Source organism: Carassius carassius, chromosome 20 (genome assembly GCF_963082965.1).
Source record: "Carassius carassius chromosome 20, fCarCar2.1, whole genome shotgun sequence".
Classification (NCBI taxonomy): Eukaryota; Metazoa; Chordata; class Actinopteri; order Cypriniformes; family Cyprinidae; genus Carassius; species Carassius carassius.
Genome location: NC_081774.1, coordinates 25716011 through 25735684, shown reverse-complemented (window position 1 = coordinate 25735684; position 19674 = coordinate 25716011). Strand labels below are relative to the sequence as shown.

Below are 19674 nucleotides of genomic sequence, written 5' to 3'. Positions count from 1 at the left end.
AAATATATTTATCAGGTAAACTGCAGACTAATAAAGCAAAGTATTATTTGTGGTCCCTAGTAAAGAAGGAGCTAGAGGAGCTGGTGTTTAAGAGATTGGGATTGTTTGACATACTGTGGTATTGACATACTGAATCAAGACAACCAGTAAGATAATACGCTACAGTCCATTGTAAATAGAAGTGTTCTCTATAACACTTGTAGGGGAGAGAGAGCAGCTGAAGGAGATGATGTAAGCTGAGACTGTCTATATGAATGTTAAAATCACCAAGATGGGTGTTGGGGGAACTTCTCTAAAGTTGTTTCAACATTTGGTCAAAAATGAAGAATGGAGTTACACAGCATTTCCTGTTTACCGGAAACGAACCCATCATGTTTTCTCATGGTTTAAGGCCTATTATCTATATTTTACAAAATCACACATTCTTTTTTTCTTTTTTAATAAAGTCAGCTCCTAATAATAAATGAGATGATTTCTTTAAATTACTTTGTTGTGATTACAACCAAAGAATTAAATTAGGCATAGAGATCATATAAACAAAGTGCAGAAGCCAAAAAGCATTCACGATGAAACAAACCAAAGAATTCCTCTAAATTAACCAAAATATTTAAAAGGTCTAACTAAGCAAGTAAGAAGGTTATATCAATATTTTAATTATATTGATGCATCGAGAACACATAAAAAAAATATTTTATGACATATTCAAAATGTAGCTTTTTATTGAACAAGCAAAGCAGCATATTTACACAAATGTTTCATCTGTTTTGGGCATCCCAGTTACTTGCTAACAAATCCTAAAGTGCATTTCACGAGGCCAAATCTTGTTCTTTTATAACTCTTCACATTCTAGGCATTATTTATTTTAGAGTTAAATGGTTAAATGCAAGTTTGCCATTACTCTACTAAAAGAAAGTTTAACTCCAGCTATTAGATACTTCTCAGCTGATTTTATATGCATCAATCTCTAACTGTTCTTTATAACTGATTTATGGAACTGAGTAGTGCATAGTGAACGTTATACACTTTACATATTAAAAAATGGGATTATGAATATAGTAACACAGTCGGTGTGCTGTGAGATAAAATTCAGCTTACACACAATACTGTACCACCAATGGTGATAGAAAATATCTGAGGAAACAGATTTAAAACAATCATCAAATCAAAACATTTTCTCAAAAAGAAGTGTTTACAAGTCAAACGCAAGTTTAACACTGCTTTGGTGTACATGCATTAGTCAACACCGTAGCATATTAGTCATACAGATTATATTCCCGCCACTGTTGAGCCTAGCTCGGCAAAATAGCGTTGATTATCAGCAGTATGACTGGATGTTACTTCATACAGTGTAGCACTACAAATGTGCTCAGAATCCACTCTAACATAGAGCACAACCACAGTAACCATGAGTGCAGCAAGCCACACCACACTAAACTGTCAAAGTCAACACACAAGGGTAAAAAAACAACGATGGGGTACGTAAATGTACCCCTTAAGAACTGTAGAAAAGTCCTACAACAGATGTCGTTGTTACTGTCTGCAACATATTTTTGCTCGGTGGTCACACTAACAGAGGGACCGCTGGCTGAAATGAATTTAAATGAGAAATGAGATGAAAACCCCTCCACCTACAGCTTCTGCAGATGCCATAAAGGTCTGCCATTCACAAGACTTGAAAAGTGCACTTGTACATAAGGAACAGTCACATACTTGCCAGAGTTCAGGATCATTCTACTATTTTTTTAAGGCTTTCAACTGAGAGTGATCGAATGCAGTGAAATTAGTCCTATTTGGCAGAGTGTTAAGGAAATATGGAGAAGAATGGAAAAATACAGGAATACTGTAACCTAACGAAATCAAACTTGATAGAAATTGAATAAAAGTTCCCTCATGATTTGCTCAACTTCGACTCGTCTTACTCAATGTTCAGACCGAAATGCAGTTCTTTTTTCATGGAACACAAGAAAAATGTCAGTGTTTTGGTGAAGGGGGAGATTATTTCAGTAAATAATGTTTAAAGGGATGTTTTACACAAATGAAAATCTTCATCTACTCGTTCCAAACCACTTTGGAACACAAGTTGATATTTTTGAAAAATGTCAATTTCTTGGACCCAGTGGACTTTCATTGTATAGACAAAAACTTTGAAATTTATACACATTTGGAATGATTTGAATTTTTGGATGAACCACCCCTCAGAAATTAAAATATTCTGCACAAAAAAGTTATTGTATGATGTGTTTTTGGAGCTTGACTGCCATTGTCACTGAACACTGTGAATGTATGGAGAAGAACAACATGAAGATTCTTCAAACGTTTTCTTTTTGCATTTCAAGGGGGGGGAAAACGCATACAAATTGTCAATAATGGGGATGAGCAAATCATGACAGATTGTTTACTATTTCTTTAACACTTACAACTCTTTAAGTGGAAAACAGCCGAACACTTTAAAATGTCCTCAGTAAACTGAGAAATCAACAGTCCAGGAAAATGTACTCCATTTAGAAAGTAACTTCTTGGAGTATAGAGTTGTCACTTTGGCTGAAAAGAGAACAGTGGAATAGTGTCTTTATTTCAACATCTGGAGATGATAGTGGACGTTGGATGTGCATAGGGGGTTTCTGGGATGAGAAGATCAGGAGAGAAGGAGGACTCCCCTGATGGGGCTGTCGCTAGGAGTTCTGCAGAAGGCGTCTATAATGGGGCATGACTTCATGCTCTGGGAGATGAAGGTTGAACTCTAGAGCCACGAGAACAGGGAACTCAAAGGCGATTAGCTCTCGACGGTTCACCCTAAACCTCTCCTCCAGTTTCTAAAGAGGAAGAGATCAAGAGTTCTCATTATATAACACCAATTCAAGATCATTGTTACACAGCACAGAAACATTCAACAGTAATGCGATTTAAAGAAAGCTCATTTTGTCAGATGTGCCATTATTCAGAGACAAAACATCAATCTTAAGGACAATTGAACATGTAAATAACATCTGTCTAGTAGCTGTGGTCACGAGGTCCCTCGATTTGGGAGCTTCGGGTAAGGAGCTCAAAGAGTCAGTGTGCAAAGATAAACTCACATCAATCAGAAGCTTGACTTCGTGTTTCTTCAAGTCTCCTCCGATCTTGGCTGCGAGGAGGACGCAGGCGCCTGCGCAGAGTTTGCGGTTCTGTTTGTTGAGTTTACCCTGCAGCACTAGCTTCTCAAAGTAAACGAAGGCCATGGCCACCGTGGACTCCTCATAGCCACACACCTCCTGAGCTAGTTTACGGATATCTCTCTTCAGGCTACAACAATACAAAAGGCAACATACATCAGTCCTCGGGTTACTCAGATGTTATGGAATATTTACATATTTATACTTCTTTAAGGTTCTTGTACAAAAGTAGAGTAAATACATCAAAAACTATTTGCTGAAACCCTTGATATCATCTAGTTCATTCTACCCTCTCTTCTTAGCAGCTCATGGTTTATAAAACCACAATCTGCTTTATTTAGCTGGCAAAAATCTTTGGTATTTACACTTGCTCCATGTGAATAATTTGGCCATTGGTTTGGTTTGATTCTAAATTACAACCAATCTTAACTCTGTAAAGTATTAAGACCTGTGTTAAGGATTAAATCTGGATTGACTTGCTGAATTATTTCATTTCTTCACTGTTTTCCAGGGATTGGCAATGTGATTGTTTCAGATATTTTAGAATATGTAGAAATAATGTAACATTTATGTAATCTAAATGATCCTTTTGAATTATTTTTAACCAGAAATACATTTTGAGTGTTATGTTTTATTCTACTCCAAAACACTGCTGAGATCTGATTTATTTATTGAGAAAATTTATTTGACAGGTCTATTCAAACATTAAATAATTATAATTATTTTAAAATGAATTCAAATGAATTGTTCGAATTTCCAAATACAATATTGTACAATAAAAAAAAAACATAAAACAATGTCCAAAATTGCTTTGCTTAAAAATTCTCAATAAATGGCTCTTTATGAAATCAATCTCAAAACAATATTGCATGTCACACAGTATTAACAAGATTTCAAAAATGTCAGTGTTAATTGGCTATGAAAATTTGCTGATGTGATGCAAGGGTTCTGTGTACATCCCTGCCAAATTTAAATACTTAGCATGTAGACTATACTGCTGATTTATCAACACAAGAAGAACTGGATAGCAACATTCTTACCTTCTGATCTTGCTCAGTGTTAGACGAATGTGAGGAAACTTCTCCTTGAAAGTCTCATTCATGTCCTTCTTGAGATCAGAAGGTTTGACATACTCGATGACTGTGGTCTGGAAATAAGTTGGGGAATTCATTGAGACTGGCTGTCAAACATACATATGAGTACAGACGTATCACAAGGGTTTTCCACTGGGTCACTGAAACATTTGCCCAGTTTCAAAGCATGGGGACTGGGATTTGTTCTGGAAATGGTTTGCAGATTCAAAATGAGTGTTTTTCTTAGCCATGCTCAATCGAGCTCCTAGAGTTACATTTTAATGCTTACAATAACCATAACTTCCAATTTTTCAAATCAAAATAATGGATGTTTATTGTTGCATATGAGATAATAATACAAATGTCAGAGGCCTTGTTCTTTCATCCCAAAATAATGTGCATGGAAATTATTTTATACATTCTCGCTGGTAACTTTCCTTCATAGAACACAATAGCGATTGTTACAAGCATTAAATAACTAATGGAAGGAAGGGGAAGGCTGTCTCCTGAACCGTCTGAGTTTTTAAGTTCAAGTATGCATCTACTACACAATGCAAAAACAAAGAAAAGAGCAGAATAGGAAATGAACATATTTTCCTGTCATGTAAGCATGATAAAAAACACAGTTAGACGCTAGCTGTTATTTGAAAAGAATTATTACAGTTGCCAACAACAGAAACAAATAGGACACAAAAATAAATAAATAAATGAATAAAAATAATGAAGACAAACAAAGGCATAGTCCTTCTTCAAGTGTTTGGAAGACAAGCATTTTTCAAGGTCACCGGTCTGGTATTTCTGCTGCACAATGTTCATTACTAATTAACTGACAACTAGGGACTCAAGTTCACACTGTAAATGTGTCTGTAACAGTAAACAATAAAAGCCACATAACTGAGTGACACATGTGACATGACCTGTCTTTTTTTTTTTTTTTTTTAAGTACTCCATAGAAAAAAGAAATCTTTGCATCTCAATAGTTTCTTATAGTCTCCTGCTTCTCAGATTTAGTTTCTCTTGAGAAAAACACCCGGGTCATCTCATATGTGTTTCTAGTTTCACATAAGATCCCAGCTGTCTCAAACTGTGCTCAGATCTGTTAAGATACCAGAGGCTGCAATCAAAAGTCAGCCATCCTTACTGTAAATATTTCCCCATCAAATTCACATTAAAAGACCGCATTTTCTCAGCTATGCTATTCATATTAATTTAATATTTCTAAATTAATTTTGGTAAATACATGTAACATTTTAACACACTCCCTAGAACATTATTAATTTTAATAACAACTAAAAAGTGTATGTTCATGTTTATACATTATTTTCATAGTAATAAGAAAAACATAAATATACTTAAAAAGATATATTTTAAAGAAATATTTTAATATTTAAATTTTGCTTTTGTACAAATAATATAAAATTTATTTTTACTAAACAGCATAGATTCATCTATAGCATATACATGAAATTTAGCTATATTTATTTTTTTAAGAAAGGAAATATTTTATCATATTTAGTGATCCTTGGAATTAAAATATTTTATTTTATTTATTAATACAAATCACTTCGTGAATCGGTCAAGTCTTGCATTGTGTTACGTGATAACTCACCATGTACGAAGGAAAGATAAGCACTCTTTTGTGCTTTCCACATGGCCATTGCGGGTCATCCAGAAGATTGGGGTCATACTCCCTGAAATCTCCCAGTTCATTCCCTATGAGAAAAGAGAAGGCAAATAAACAGATTTTACATGTGCTGAGATCACATAATCCTCAAAACAAATATACTGCTTAATAAATATATTGTACTACATTTAGAAAAGCAGTTGTATGGTAAGCATTTTGTATCAACAAGTTTATGACCTTCTCAAGCCTTCTTAATAAATAACACATTATTAAACAGAGGTCTTACCAAAATGCTCATTGAAACCAAACACAAGTGGAACGTATTAGGGAGACTGAGGCAAAGTGAAAGAGTCATGACAAGTTGTTGGCACACGCACCAGTATCAAGGCTACTCTGGTTACTGTTGGCACGTGCCAGGCTGAGGCTGCGATGGCTGGCATTGCGAAACTGAGAGAAAGACGACGTGGAGTCGATGGTGTTTCGACGACCCAGGACATTGGTTGGATAAAGGAACTGTGTGTATGACACTGTCTGTATAGACATTTACAGAAACTGTAGTCAAATATTCATCAAGATTTTTACTAAGCACAAAACTTGCTATAAAATTAATATAGAAATAGGAAAGAAAGGTGAAAACTATGGAAGCTGGTTTGCGCCACTGAATAAAAAATAAATAAAAATTCAACTCACAATTTTTTAATATCTTGCAATTCTGACTTTATAAAATGCAATTGCGCGTTATAAAGTCAAAATTGCAAGATATAAACTTGTTAGAAAGCATATTGAGTTATAAAGTCAGAATTGTGAGATATAAACTCGCGATTCTGACTTTTTTTTTTCTTTGATTTGCAAGTTTATATCTCACAATTCTGACTTTATAACTCAATATACTTTCTAACAGTTTATATCTTGCAATTTTGTCTTTATAACAGGCAATTATGTTTTATAAAAAAAGGAAAAAGGAAAAGTCAGAATTGCAAGAAAAAAACTCAGAATTGAACATTTATTCTGACTTAATTTCTCAAAATTGCAAGTTATAAAGAATTGTGTGATATAAACTTGAAATTCCGAGAAAAAAAAAATCATATTTGTGAGATTAAAAAGTCATAATTAGCTTGTTTTATTTTTTATTTTTTTTTTTTGTGGCGGAAACGGGCTTCCATAGAAAACATAGATTGTACAGATTTTGTAATGAAAAAAGTTAAATACCTGTAATTAATAACACTAAAGAAACAAAAAATAAAATAAATTATTGGTACACTCACCTTGCCATCTGCACCCAATTCAACACCCTCCAGGCCAATCACCATCTCCTTGGCACTCATGCCACCTGAGGGGTGTCGCTGGCGTCCACTTTCTGCCTTCACATCTCTGCTGGGGCAAGAGAACATCTCAGAGTCTGTACTGACAAACATACTTCACCTGCTGCTAAACCATTGCCACTGCTGTGCTCACTGCTTGGCTATTTTATTTTTAATAAAGCTTAAGAAGTATTACATTTTAAATGTTTGACTTTAACAGGAAGAAAAAAAAAACTTAATATAGCATTGTTGATGTTAATAAACCAAATACTGTACAAACCAAATTCTTATTCTTAAATTCCTTTTTATACACTTACACAATTAACTTTAATGTAATAAATGTTATTTTAAAACATTATTTACTGAATTAAATGTATGTATAAATAATTCTTTACAAAAGGATGTAAAAAAGGATCTGATCTGTAAATAAAGTGAATGGATGGATGGCTAATATAGCACATACAGTATAGGTTATTTTCAGGGTCCAGAAATAATAATAATAATAATAAAAAAAAAGAAAATCAATCAATCAGCCTCTCACATGACAATAAGAATTTAGGGAATTCTTTTTGATTTCCTGCAAAAATGACAGGAATGTAAGACGTTTTTTTTTTTCTTTTGATTGCATAACAGCTGTATTAAACCATTATGAAAGGTTTAATTCATGTTACGAGGGTTATTTATGTCAACTAAAGTTAAACTAAGAGTAAAACCTTTATTAAAAAAATCATTATTTGAAACAAAATAAAAATTGATTTTTTTTTTAAAAAGCTGATTTTTTTTATATATATAAAAAACATAAATGAGAAATGTTTCCTTGCCAGTTAGCTGAAATAATATGTTTAAGTACAACCTTCCAAACTCTCAAAAAAGAATTCCAATATTCCAATTAATTTTAAACATCTGAAATAAAGAAAATAAAATTATAAAATGGTTACTTTACACTCTCGAGCCTTCAGTTACCTTTACATAGCTAAAATAAAGTGTCTACAAAACTGTTAGTAGCACCCAGAAGCCACATTTGTGTACAAATTGTAAATGCAAAAGTGTTTTAGTCATTTAGGACGTTTTTCTCATTGATGCAACTTATTTATTTATATAAATTAATTCTGCTAACATCAAGATTTGTTGGCAGTGTTACTTTTGGATTTAAGGAGTATATGGGATGTGATGATATGAACCAGAAATACAAACCATATTATCTAGATCATCTTTAAATAATGTTGACATTTTGTCAATGCATAAAGGATTACTAGAGTGGAGAAACAAAATACAAAAATTAACACTGAAGCAAAAAATAAAAAATAAAACCACTTTAATTTGGCTGCTTGTATACCAAATAAACTTGTTAAGACCAAAAATACTATACCATAACTAACTTATTCATGTGCAGACTTAGTAGCAGACTCTTATTAGTAGACAACAGACAGATATTAGCATTAGCACAGAGTATTTTTGAGATGTTTAGTGATGCATCAATAATCTCAGATCCCATGAGGATAGACAGCAGTTATAGGTTAAATGCACAGGAGCCCTTCAAGCAGTTTGGTGAATGGAAAAGCATAAGGCAAGAACTAATAGGAACAGGTGTGATTGAGAGTCTTCATATAAATATTAAAAAAAACAAAACCATATTTTCAGGAAGAGTTCATAGCAACTCGTAGATCCACACTGTAGAAATCCTATAGCTAATCATCAGTTCACCTCACAGTTTGCTGACATAAACCTTGTGTATTTTAGTTTGTTAGCACTCAATCAGGAATACAGGATCATCTAATACTCTTTGGCCACTGGTGGCACTGATGCTAGCAGAACATGCCCATAAACTTGGCACTCTACCCAGGACAACCCCACTTAGATTGCTCTGTCAATACTGTGCACTTTACTACCAATCAGCCAAGCCAAAACATCATGCTGAATAAATCATGCTGAATTTTGCCATGAGCCATTCATCATACTGAATGCATAATTAAGCAGATTCAGTTATATAATACTATATACAAGGGGGTCCAAATGTTGGGGATTACATTAAAAGCAAAGAAGCATTCAGCATTTCAAGGTCAAATTTAATCAATCACTTAAGCAAATTAGCTACTAACATTCTAATCAAAATGTCAAAATCAGTTTTTCACCATGTCCAAAAAGTCAGGGGCCAGTTGCATAAACTTAGTCAACATTTTAAGACTGTCTTAAGAACTAGTTAAACAAAATAGCAGTTGGTCAAACTATAGTTTTCCAATATACTTTTTTAATACACTTTTCCAATACAAATAAGACCAATCTACCTTTTCAAAACTGAAGTTATGACCATTCTTGAAGAAAAAGACTAAATCTTTAAGACTAGTCTTAACAGTTTATGCAACTGGCCCCTAATTTTCTTTCTTCCATTGGAATATTAACAAGTAAGTGTTGAAGTTAATGTCAGCTCTACTTTCACTTAAACAAAAGATAGACTAACCAAAAAAGTCATTTTGACATTCATGTTCGTTCTTAAAAATTATTAAGACAATAATACACCTAGTGAGGACGATATTCAGATTAAATAATGCAAATTGTGAACTAATGCATTTTCGCTTTTGGTCTGGGACTTATATACCATACATTATAATAAAGAGAGGCTTTTATCTCTACAAGGTTTTTATCAGCTTTTATGTGTAGCCATAAAAAGGACATTTAAATGGATTTAACGCTGCCCTTTGTCCAGTTAATATACGGTTTCACAATCTGTATCACAAATTATTCAAGTATTTTCTGTTAAAGCATTAATATTAACACTTTTTTTGTGGTGAATGGAATCATGGAAAGAAACAGTGCAACATCTAAACGTTCAGTATTAATTCATTGTTAATAAAGTATGTGAATACAGATACAGAAGGACTCCAGGTCTACTGTACACCCTCCCTTACAGAGCCTAATCTCAGATAGTAATAAATCCAATGATTGGGATTCCCTCAAGTTGCTATCATTAAAAACAAACCAACAACGTGTCTTCACTCTTATGCTTAACGCAAGATTAACCGTTTAAATTGCATTTTTTCTCCGTAAACAGAAATTTAAGCAGGCCTCAAAAAAGCAAAAACTATGTTAAAGCTTACGTGTGTAATTTCTATTAGCATCACTAAATGGAATGTCAAAAAATAACTGTTTTCTAACAGGTTTTCCCCTCAAATTAACACCATTGGTTGATCTGTAGATTTTCAAGATACTCAAACAAGTGTTTGAAAGCACCATCACAGAGCTCTCAATTTTCAGATAAATAAACGTGCATATGGCTTAACTACAGTTTTCTCTGCATATTTGAAAGTGATAGGAGAAACCATTTTAATGTATTACAGAAATAAATTACAAGCTTCAGATTTAAACAATGGGAAAGCAGGCAATGCCAAGGTGTAGGTAAGAAAAACGTCCCATTAGAAGTTAGAAATAAAGGCATATAAATGTTTTTGTTAAATGTCAAAGAAATAGCTGTATAGCTGCAGATCCAGTTAAAGAAAAAAATAAAATAAATAAATAATCCCTAAAGTCAAGGGTGAGGTCTATTTAAAGCATGCCCAAGCTTGTTGGTCAGTCTCTCTGAATTAAAAGTACTACCAAAGATCAGGAGAGCTATGCATGATACAAAACGTATACCAAACAATCTGTGCATACAGTCTAAAACAACTGTATAAATGAGAACACTATATGAAAAAAATCTAAATAATAGTTAAAAAAACAACTTTCAGTGTATATACTTTATGTAAAATGTAACAGATTATATAGAAGATGAATACAGAATGTTTATTTTTGGACCCATTGATAAGGCCAAGGAAAAAAAATGGTAGGGCTCGAAAGTGAAGGGATAAAAATGATGAATTGTAAAAAGAAGATTTACATGCTGAAGAATACATACCCTGTTTGGCTACAATCTCGATAGGGCAGGACAGAAAAAACACTATAGAAGGATCTTCGGCCACTGATAAGGACTATCCTATAAAGACAAAATGATACATAAACTAATTGAAGTGAATTCTGCCAATATAAAGGTCAGGACCACAGGTAAAGATGAGAGATACGCAGTAAATAACTGACATGAAATAGTATGTCATAAATTATGTAGGAATGTATCTGGGAATATGCAACAAAGATCAGAAGAAAACAAAAAGAAAGGTAAATTGCTTATAAAAACAATCTTTGCAGTAAATTTAAACCTGACTGAGATATCTGAGAAGAACTGAACATGTTTACAAACAAACAAAGTATTTAAGAATCTATTATTCTGCCAAAGCTTTTCAAGTTCTTATATTTCCTTTAGGAGTTCATCAACTGCTAATAACTGATCTAAAGCATAAATAAAACAATGTGTTGGATCAAAGTACAGCCACATCAGACACTGCAGTTAGCTTTACAAAATAAAAGTCAGTGGCTTAATTGCAAGGCTGCAAAACCGTTTATTTTATGGATTTTCTCAAATGCCCAAAGAAAAAACAAAGCTGGTCACACCTCTTGTTTCCCAACACACCAATTCAAAAGCCCCTTCAGATAAAAGAGAGCATCTGGCTAACACTCTATAATCAATAAAAAAACATGCCCCAAATGTTTGGGTTTTAGAGAGTGTCTGCTTCAGCTATCAATTTAAAATACAAGAGGGTCAGTTAGAGATAAAAATCTCACACACACACACACACACAGCGATATCGTTGACTTGATTGCAAATAAATGCACAGACACTATTTAACTGAACAGAGATGACATCACTGAATTCAATGATGAACTGCCTTTAACTATCATTTTGCATTATTGACACTGTTTTCCTAATGAATGTTGTTCAGTTGCTTTGACGCAATGTATTTTGTTTAAAGCGCTATATAAATAAAGGTGACTTTGACACACACACACACACACACACACACACACACACACACACACACACACACACACACACACACACACCTGTAATGAAAAACATTCTTTCCTTTTCCAGGTTCTACAACTTCAAGTGGTCTTTTTTTTCTGTATTATATCCAAATGGCATGATCTTATAAAATTGGAAGAAATATAATTGTTGAAATGTGAATGATTATCCAGGAAAAAGGTCATCAAAAAGGGATTTTTTTTTTTTTGCAAAAAAAAAAAAAAAAGAGAAACAGGAAAAATCTTGTGATACATTCAGGGGGAGTCTTTTGCTGAAACGCTTGATGTGTGGGTGCTGTTCTCTGTGAGATGTCTGTGTGTGGGCCGTTGGGTAGCTGTATGCATACCTTCCATTGCGCATATCATGCTGTCTTAAGTTTTTGATGAAGTGGACCTTCTTGAAGCTCTTTGGTCGGGGTGAACCAGATAAAGTTCGGCATCTAGATAAAACAAAGCAGCATCAACACTGTTCATTAGAGGAATAAATACTGCTATTCTTATGGCTATATATATATATATATATATATATATATATATATATATACACACACATATATACACACACACACACAAACACACACACACACACACACACAACAGAGAAAATATCATCTAATCTGCTAAATATAAGACTGCATTAAGAAACTATTCTTAACAATAAAAGTATGATTTTCTGTAAAGCTGCTCTGAAACAAAGTCTATTGTGGTTTTGGGTTTTTTTTTTTTACTCTCAACGATTTATTTATTTACAAGCTTTATCCTAGTGTAACTAACTTCAAGCACTGTTAGTAAATCAGAATACGTCTGAAGAGACCAGGCTTGTTAAAGACTAAATAAAACAATTGTGTTAAACATAATCTATGCGAAAAATCATTCTGAAAAGCACTACAATTACTTTTAATATATCACTTCTAAAGTAAAAAGGTTTACATAATGTTAACTGAAAGAACAATCAGATGGGTTACCCAAGCAATAATTTATTTATCACAATCTGTCAGAATCATACATGTACCAGGTAACACCTCTGGCCGTTGAAAAGTTTCAGCACAAAACACTGATGTTCCTGCTGGTAATACCTTCGTAGAGGGGCGTTCTCCTCAATATCCTCCAGAGTCTCCAGTGAGGAACGCTGGGATATTAGTCTCCGCCTGCAAATGAACAATAGAGTAAGGTTTTTTTAGTGCTCAATTTATTAATATCACAATCCTAAATTTCTAGTAGAAAGTTCACATTTTCATATATTCATTAAGCAAAATAAAGGTATTTAAACTAAGCTTATTTTATTGGAATGGTAAAAGGAAATGATGCAAGCAAGGCAAGAGTTTTTACCACACAAGAGGCTTATGCACAAAAAAAGCAACTGCTGAGATTCACACACCACTTATTGAGTCAAACATATAACCAGCTTAATATCATTTAGCACATTGCCAAACAAAGCTTGAATGAGTGCTCAGCACTGAGAGCTTTAGAACATTACTTTAAATTCAGTTCAAAGTTTCCCATCAATACCAAACCTGTTGCAGCACAAGTGTTCAGCTTTATTATTTTCTTGATGTAATATGAGATCACACACAGAATGTTCCAGAAACAAGCCCCTGTAAGAGGATAAGCCATGGCTCCAGCAGAGATTTCAGTTACACTTTCACATAACACATTCCTTCTCACAAGCTGAGGTAATAACGAACATCTAGTAGTCTGCTGATATGGTACAACACACCAGGGAGATTAAGAAAAAGCCTTATGAGCAACTCTTGTTTCTATTTCAAGCCATTATCATAAGCAGTTTTTCCTCAAAGTTCACCCACTCAAAGCTCAAGTTCTTCATATCTGCTTTTCAAAAGCAGAGAGCAGCACTGAAAACCAGGTTAAGCATGGCCTTGTTGCAGAGACCTGTATCTGTGGAAACGTGGGCTGAGGAATGCTCGTGTTCCTGCCAAATAAGCTCTGAAATCAGACCAATAACAGACACCTGATAAGAGTGTGACCACTGCAAAAGTACACTGTATGTAGTGTTCATTCAAGCTCATTCTTCTTTCCATTCAAGTCAAGTCACCTTTATTTATATAGTGCTTTCTGCAAAACAGATTGTTTCAAAGCAGCTTTATAAGTGATTAAAAGTAAAATAATGATTCAGTGATGCAAACAGTATTCAATTCTTCTGTAAAGCATCCCTGAAAAGACAACAGTAAACAGTCAATATTCATCTGAAATCAGATCATTGTTAATTCAGTCTGGTTCAATAATGGTCCAATGCTCCTCAGTTATTGAACAAGTTTAATTCACCTTTAAACAATAAAATCATCATCCAGCTAAATTCAGTTTTAATCCAATAGTGTCTGTGCAGTCAAGTTAATACTATTGCCAAATATTTAGTGTCCCCAACTAAGCAAGCCAAATGGCGAAAGTGGCAAGTAACCCAAACCCATCGCGTTACAGAAACTGCGAAAAAAAACCTTGTTAGAAACCAGGCTTTTTAATTTAATGTACAGTAAAACTAAGTAACCAGTAATATTGAGAAAATATTTTTACAATTTAAAATATCTGTTTTCGATCAGAATATGTTTAATGTACGTAACATTTAATTTATTCCTGTGAAAGCAAAGTTGAATTTTCAGCAGCCATTACTCTTTGTGTCACATGATCCTTCAGAAATCATTTATGCTAATTTGCTGCTCAAGAAACGGTTTTCCTGTTTCTTTTGTGGAAACAGTAATAATTTTTTTTAAATTCTTTTATTATTTAAATAGAATTTTGTAACATTTAACAACAATTAACATATTAGCATGACATGAATTTTGAGAATATTTAAAAGTGTTCGTGCAAAAATGCAATGTGATAGCAATCAGTGTATCAAGAGCATACACACAGTTTGTTTATGCATCAATAAAAAATAGACTCAAGTGCATATAAGGACCACTGTTGTATGTCATTGTCTTTATCCTGAGAGTTTTCAGGAACACAAGACTTTAACAGGATTATGTCCCACCTTTACTTAAAATAATGAACGGTGGTATTTTAAAGATTGTGGTAACGGAAATGCTGTTGTGTAATGGCAAGCATATGTGGCAGGAATAAAGGATGACGTATTTCGATTCATCAGTAGGGTGAAAAATGGCATAAAGTGAGATTTTACTGCTATTAGTGTGTATAGTAGGTGCATCATGCAAATAGTGTTTTCACACACTAAAAAACATTAATGAGGCATAGTGCACTACAGGTGCAAAAAAGACACAACAAAAAAAGATTATCACATACTTTATGCAATCAAGTCACAGTTTCCCTGAAGAAATGAAAGATAAATGTATTAAAGATAGCTTCAGCACATCAGGTGCATTTTAATTGTAATTTTCTTCAAATGGAAAACCAGTAAAATATTAGTAAAATATATATACTCCATAACAGTACTCTTGTGGTATAGGTTTACTGGTTAGTGAACAGTACCTCATTCGAGATGGAACTAGTTTTCCCATTTCAGTTCAACTACTGTCAAGTTCAACAAATTTCAACAAGTTAAGCTACTTAAGTACTTGCATACTTGTGTGTTTCTGGACTGTTCTTTTATTAAAAACAACACAAATCTATTACGATTAATTTTGCTTTTACAGGGAGGAATCAAAACATCTAAAGCTCATCTCAATTTCAAAAGTTGTCTGAATGTTGTCTACCATGCAAAGAGTAGCTTTCTAAACATGAGGTTACTCGTTTGTGAACTTGACTTGTAACAGCAGTAAAATCTTTTTTGCCATTTTCCACCCTACTGATGAACCCACATACCCCATCCTTTATCCCTGCCACATCTGCTTGCCATTACACAACAGCATTTCCTTTACCTCAATCCTTAAAAAAACCACGTTCATTGTTTTAAGTAACCGGTGGGATATAATTCTGTAAAAGTCCTGTGTTTCTGAAAACTCTCAGAATAAAAACAGAGCAACAAGCCACAGCAGGCCATGTTTTTTTTTTAATCATGTCTTGGCCTGAATTTGTCTGGTGCCAATTCCTACCACATCCCATACTGGTTTTAAGTTCTGGTTTAAAACCTTTTCCTACTTCATTTATTTAACTGGAAAAAATGCCAGCATAATCTCTCAGCAATGCCAGCTAACCGCACAACACAAAAGAAAAGGACATGGTCCATCCAAAACATGACTTATGGTTATGGAACATATCTTATAATGAGTATGGAGGAAATGTCCATGTTTTGTTAAGAATAAACTAGCTTAAAAATATACCAAAATATGTGGAAAAAGAAAAACAATGACATTAAAGACAAAGTACATCATATAAATAATGTTCACGTTTGTTTTTTGTTTTTCTCTCTTTCCCATTCATGTACTCTAAAATGAATTCACATTGTATTCCTGGCTATTAGCTGCTGTATTTTAACAGTAATTTCTATAATATTAGTTTACAGTTTACTTTTAAATTATGTGAACACAGTGATTAGCTATGCCCTATTTTAAAGTTATCTTTTAAATGGATAAATAATTGTGCGGTGCACTTTTATTATATAATTTCTTGCCAATTTGCTGTTGTGACGAGTGGGGCGGGGCCGAGGGACGTGGGAACGAGGAGTGAGGCCGGTGGAGTGATTGGAGATGAGCTACACCTGCGACCCACCACCGGTCTCGAGTCCCACGTAGGAGATGGAAGGATATAAAACTGGAGTGACTACAGTGAAGGACGAGAGAGGACCATGCCTGGGCTTTATTTTATGTTTTGCTTTTATTTTGTGTTGGGTTTAAAAAAAGGTTTTAATTATGACAGTGGTGCCGAAGCCCGGGAGAAGGAGGGACGCGCTGCTGAAGATTCCTCGCCGCTGTGGTGAATCCGCGGTGCCATCGAGCAGGCGAGGAGGGTGCCGCCATGGATTTACATGTTATCTCTTAAAAAATTGCATGTAATGCCTTTTTTCCTGATTGTTTTGCATTCAAATCTTTTGTTATGTTCGCGCATTGAGAGAATGCGCATCGAAGTTTTAGTGGGAAAAAGAGTTTTAAACAGTCCTCATCTGCCGCGCAGCAGCACTGACAAACACCAGATAAACGCGCGCGAGAGAGAGAAATGATGGAGACTTGAAGAGAAAGTGCAGAAAAACAGCGTCTATTTCATTCATAACTTGAACAAACTACAACAGGTAAAGCTGTCATCTGTGTGGATATTGGCAATATCGTTAACAGTTCTCGTTTATAATCATAAGGCTTCTTCTTAACAAGATCTTAGTCCATGCTGTGTTCTGTTAATGCATGAACTTCATTATTTGAAGTGCACTTGCCGTCCAGTAATTGCAAAAAGCTTTGTGCTTTGTTACCTTTTAATTTACAAAGTATCAGCTTTAAAATTATTCCAAATTCATAACAAAATTCAAACAATAAATACAGTTTTGGTGCTCTTTAAGGGGCCGTACACATATCGCGCCTAAAAACGCGTGGAAAACGCTAGGCGCGCCGCTTTCTGATTTTTTTCCAAAAGCCTTCAGGCTCTTGCGCTCCTGAGGCGTCTGCCGTTGCTAAGCAACCATGACCTGCTCTCTCCATGAAGACGCTTAAATTTCAACAAAGGATAAATGGATTTGCAGCACTAAAAATCGCTTGCAGTAGCTCTGTTACTAAATTTATTTAAAAATGGCTTTCCATATACAGCTATGATCAGCGGTTCCTTCATCTTGGCTCAGCTTTCAACGTTGGTACTGGAAAGGATGAAGCTGATTGGTTGGTTCTTGTCACATGACCTGCGGTGCACTTGCGGGATTCTGAAAAGTTGAGATGTTTTTAACTCGATGCGGTGCGGGCGGGCCTGGAAAAAAACGAGCGCATCGCTTCCATTATGAGCACGCACGCATACCGCGCGCCTACATCTGAAATAACGAACTTGAGCGCGCAAAAGACGGGACATGTGAACGGCCCCTGCGGCAGGCGCGATCGCGAGTAGTGCCTCAGTTCAAGCAGCACGTGAACCTATCATACCTTGCTCTTTACTACTAGAGTACATAATGAACATGAATTAACATCAAACGGTAGGCTATTTTATAAGAGATTCTACAGTACAACACTTTCAAACTGCGGAAAACGTGTAAAGCTTGTAAACATTGCAACGTAATATTAACCTCAGTAACCTTTCGGTGTCCATAAGCTCATCAGTCAGCTAGAAAAATAACTATAAAGAGGAGCATTTTGCTATATTTATGAGCTATTGAATTTTAATATTTTTACTTAACCTGTTGTCTACATGATTCAACTCCTCCTATAAAATTTAATTTGAATAAAGAAAAACAGACTGAAAGTGTGAAAGACATGCACTCTTAAAAATAAAGGAGCTTAAAAGGTTCTTCACAGAACAATTTTGGTTCCACAAAGAACCATTCAGTCAAAGGCTCTTTGAAGAACAATCTCTTTCTGACCTTTTCATAATCTGTTATTGTCTTCAAATGTTAAAGGTTCTTTATGAAACCATTTAAACAGGAAAAAAAGGTTCTTCTATGGTATCATGAAGCACCTTTATTTTTAAGAGAGTATGACAAAACTCTCATAGGACCCCAAACTATACTCAGGGGCCAAGTGATGCTTATGGTCCATGATATTGGTACAGATTTTGTGTAATAAACAACGCATGACTGTATGTTTCAAGTTGGAAAAGACATTTAGCTCCCACTTTAAGTGAACCTTCATTCCCAGGTCATCTACAAGATGGATTAAAATGCTGATAAAGTCAAGAAAAGATGAGACATAAACACGTCAGTATGATTAAAAAGTTAAAATGTAAAATAAATAATTTAAATAAATCGCATAAAACATGTTTATTCTGTGGCACCTAAAAAATCATTTGGCACCTAAGTTTTTTTTCTTATAGGAGCCAATGGCTCCTTACTCGATTTGTTTGGTTTGGAGCCCTGCCCTAATCCCCATAATGGAAAATGTTTGATACTTATTTTACATAACAGAGAGTGCTATTGCAACACATTCTCACTCCCAACTCGTCACATATTGACGCTTGATCAGGACCCCTTGACGTCACTTTTGACACACAGGATACCCCTTTAGCATAGTTTTTCACATTTTCCACAACAGTTTTATACTATTTACACATTTATGAGCACGTAACCCAACACCTGCCCCTAAACCTACCATTCATAAATAAAACACAATATATAACAAGCAGATACAACTACTGTAAAAATGTATTTAAAAAGTATTGCTATTCCAAGTCTTCTGACATATTTGTGAGAGGATTAGGCCGATGCGACTGCCTTCTTCATCCGTGTTAAAAGAAAAAACAGATCCTGTATGCAGTCATTGCACAAATTAAAAAAATGCCACAGAAGAAGCGTTACGTCAGCCTTGGTTGTGAATTGGCTCTTGTATGTCTCGTGACATTGCGTGATTGCGACATGCTACCGGAGTATTTCTTTGAATGAGATTTTCAGCGATTAAGACCTTATGTTTTACATTCTTCTTCACATAAAGACATTGTATGGCTTCAGAAGACTTGGAATGCAACACGACTTGTTTATACTGCTTGTTTATTGTCAGTTGCAATAAATAATGTTACCTGTGACTGGACTTATGTTTTCCTGTTATGTGTTTTATATTGTTCAGAAGTGGGTAGGCTTAGGGTAGGGGTGCGGTTAGGTGCTC

General features: G+C 34.6%; 1 protein-coding gene across 2 annotated transcripts in view; it reads right to left on the bottom strand.

Moving 5' to 3' along the window:
• Window positions 1-701: 701 nt before the first annotated feature.
• cables1 (Cdk5 and Abl enzyme substrate 1) overlaps window positions 702-19674 on the bottom strand; it is a 39763-nt gene continuing 20790 nt past the window's right edge. The window contains exons 2-10 of one of the 2 annotated variants that reach the window (XM_059502309.1): window positions 13117-13188; window positions 12388-12480; window positions 11040-11117; window positions 7115-7220; window positions 6227-6380; window positions 5835-5938; window positions 4193-4299; window positions 3075-3282; window positions 702-2813 (exon numbers count right to left, since the gene is read on the bottom strand). In XM_059502309.1, the coding sequence (XP_059358292.1) occupies window positions 2673-2813; window positions 3075-3282; window positions 4193-4299; window positions 5835-5938; window positions 6227-6380; window positions 7115-7220; window positions 11040-11117; window positions 12388-12480; window positions 13117-13188 (1063 nt within the window). In that variant the 3' untranslated portion in view covers window positions 702-2672. The remainder of the gene's footprint in view (window positions 2814-3074; window positions 3283-4192; window positions 4300-5834; window positions 5939-6226; window positions 6381-7114; window positions 7221-11039; window positions 11118-12387; window positions 12481-13116; window positions 13189-19674) is intronic. The other variant, XM_059502310.1, reaches the window with a different exon arrangement.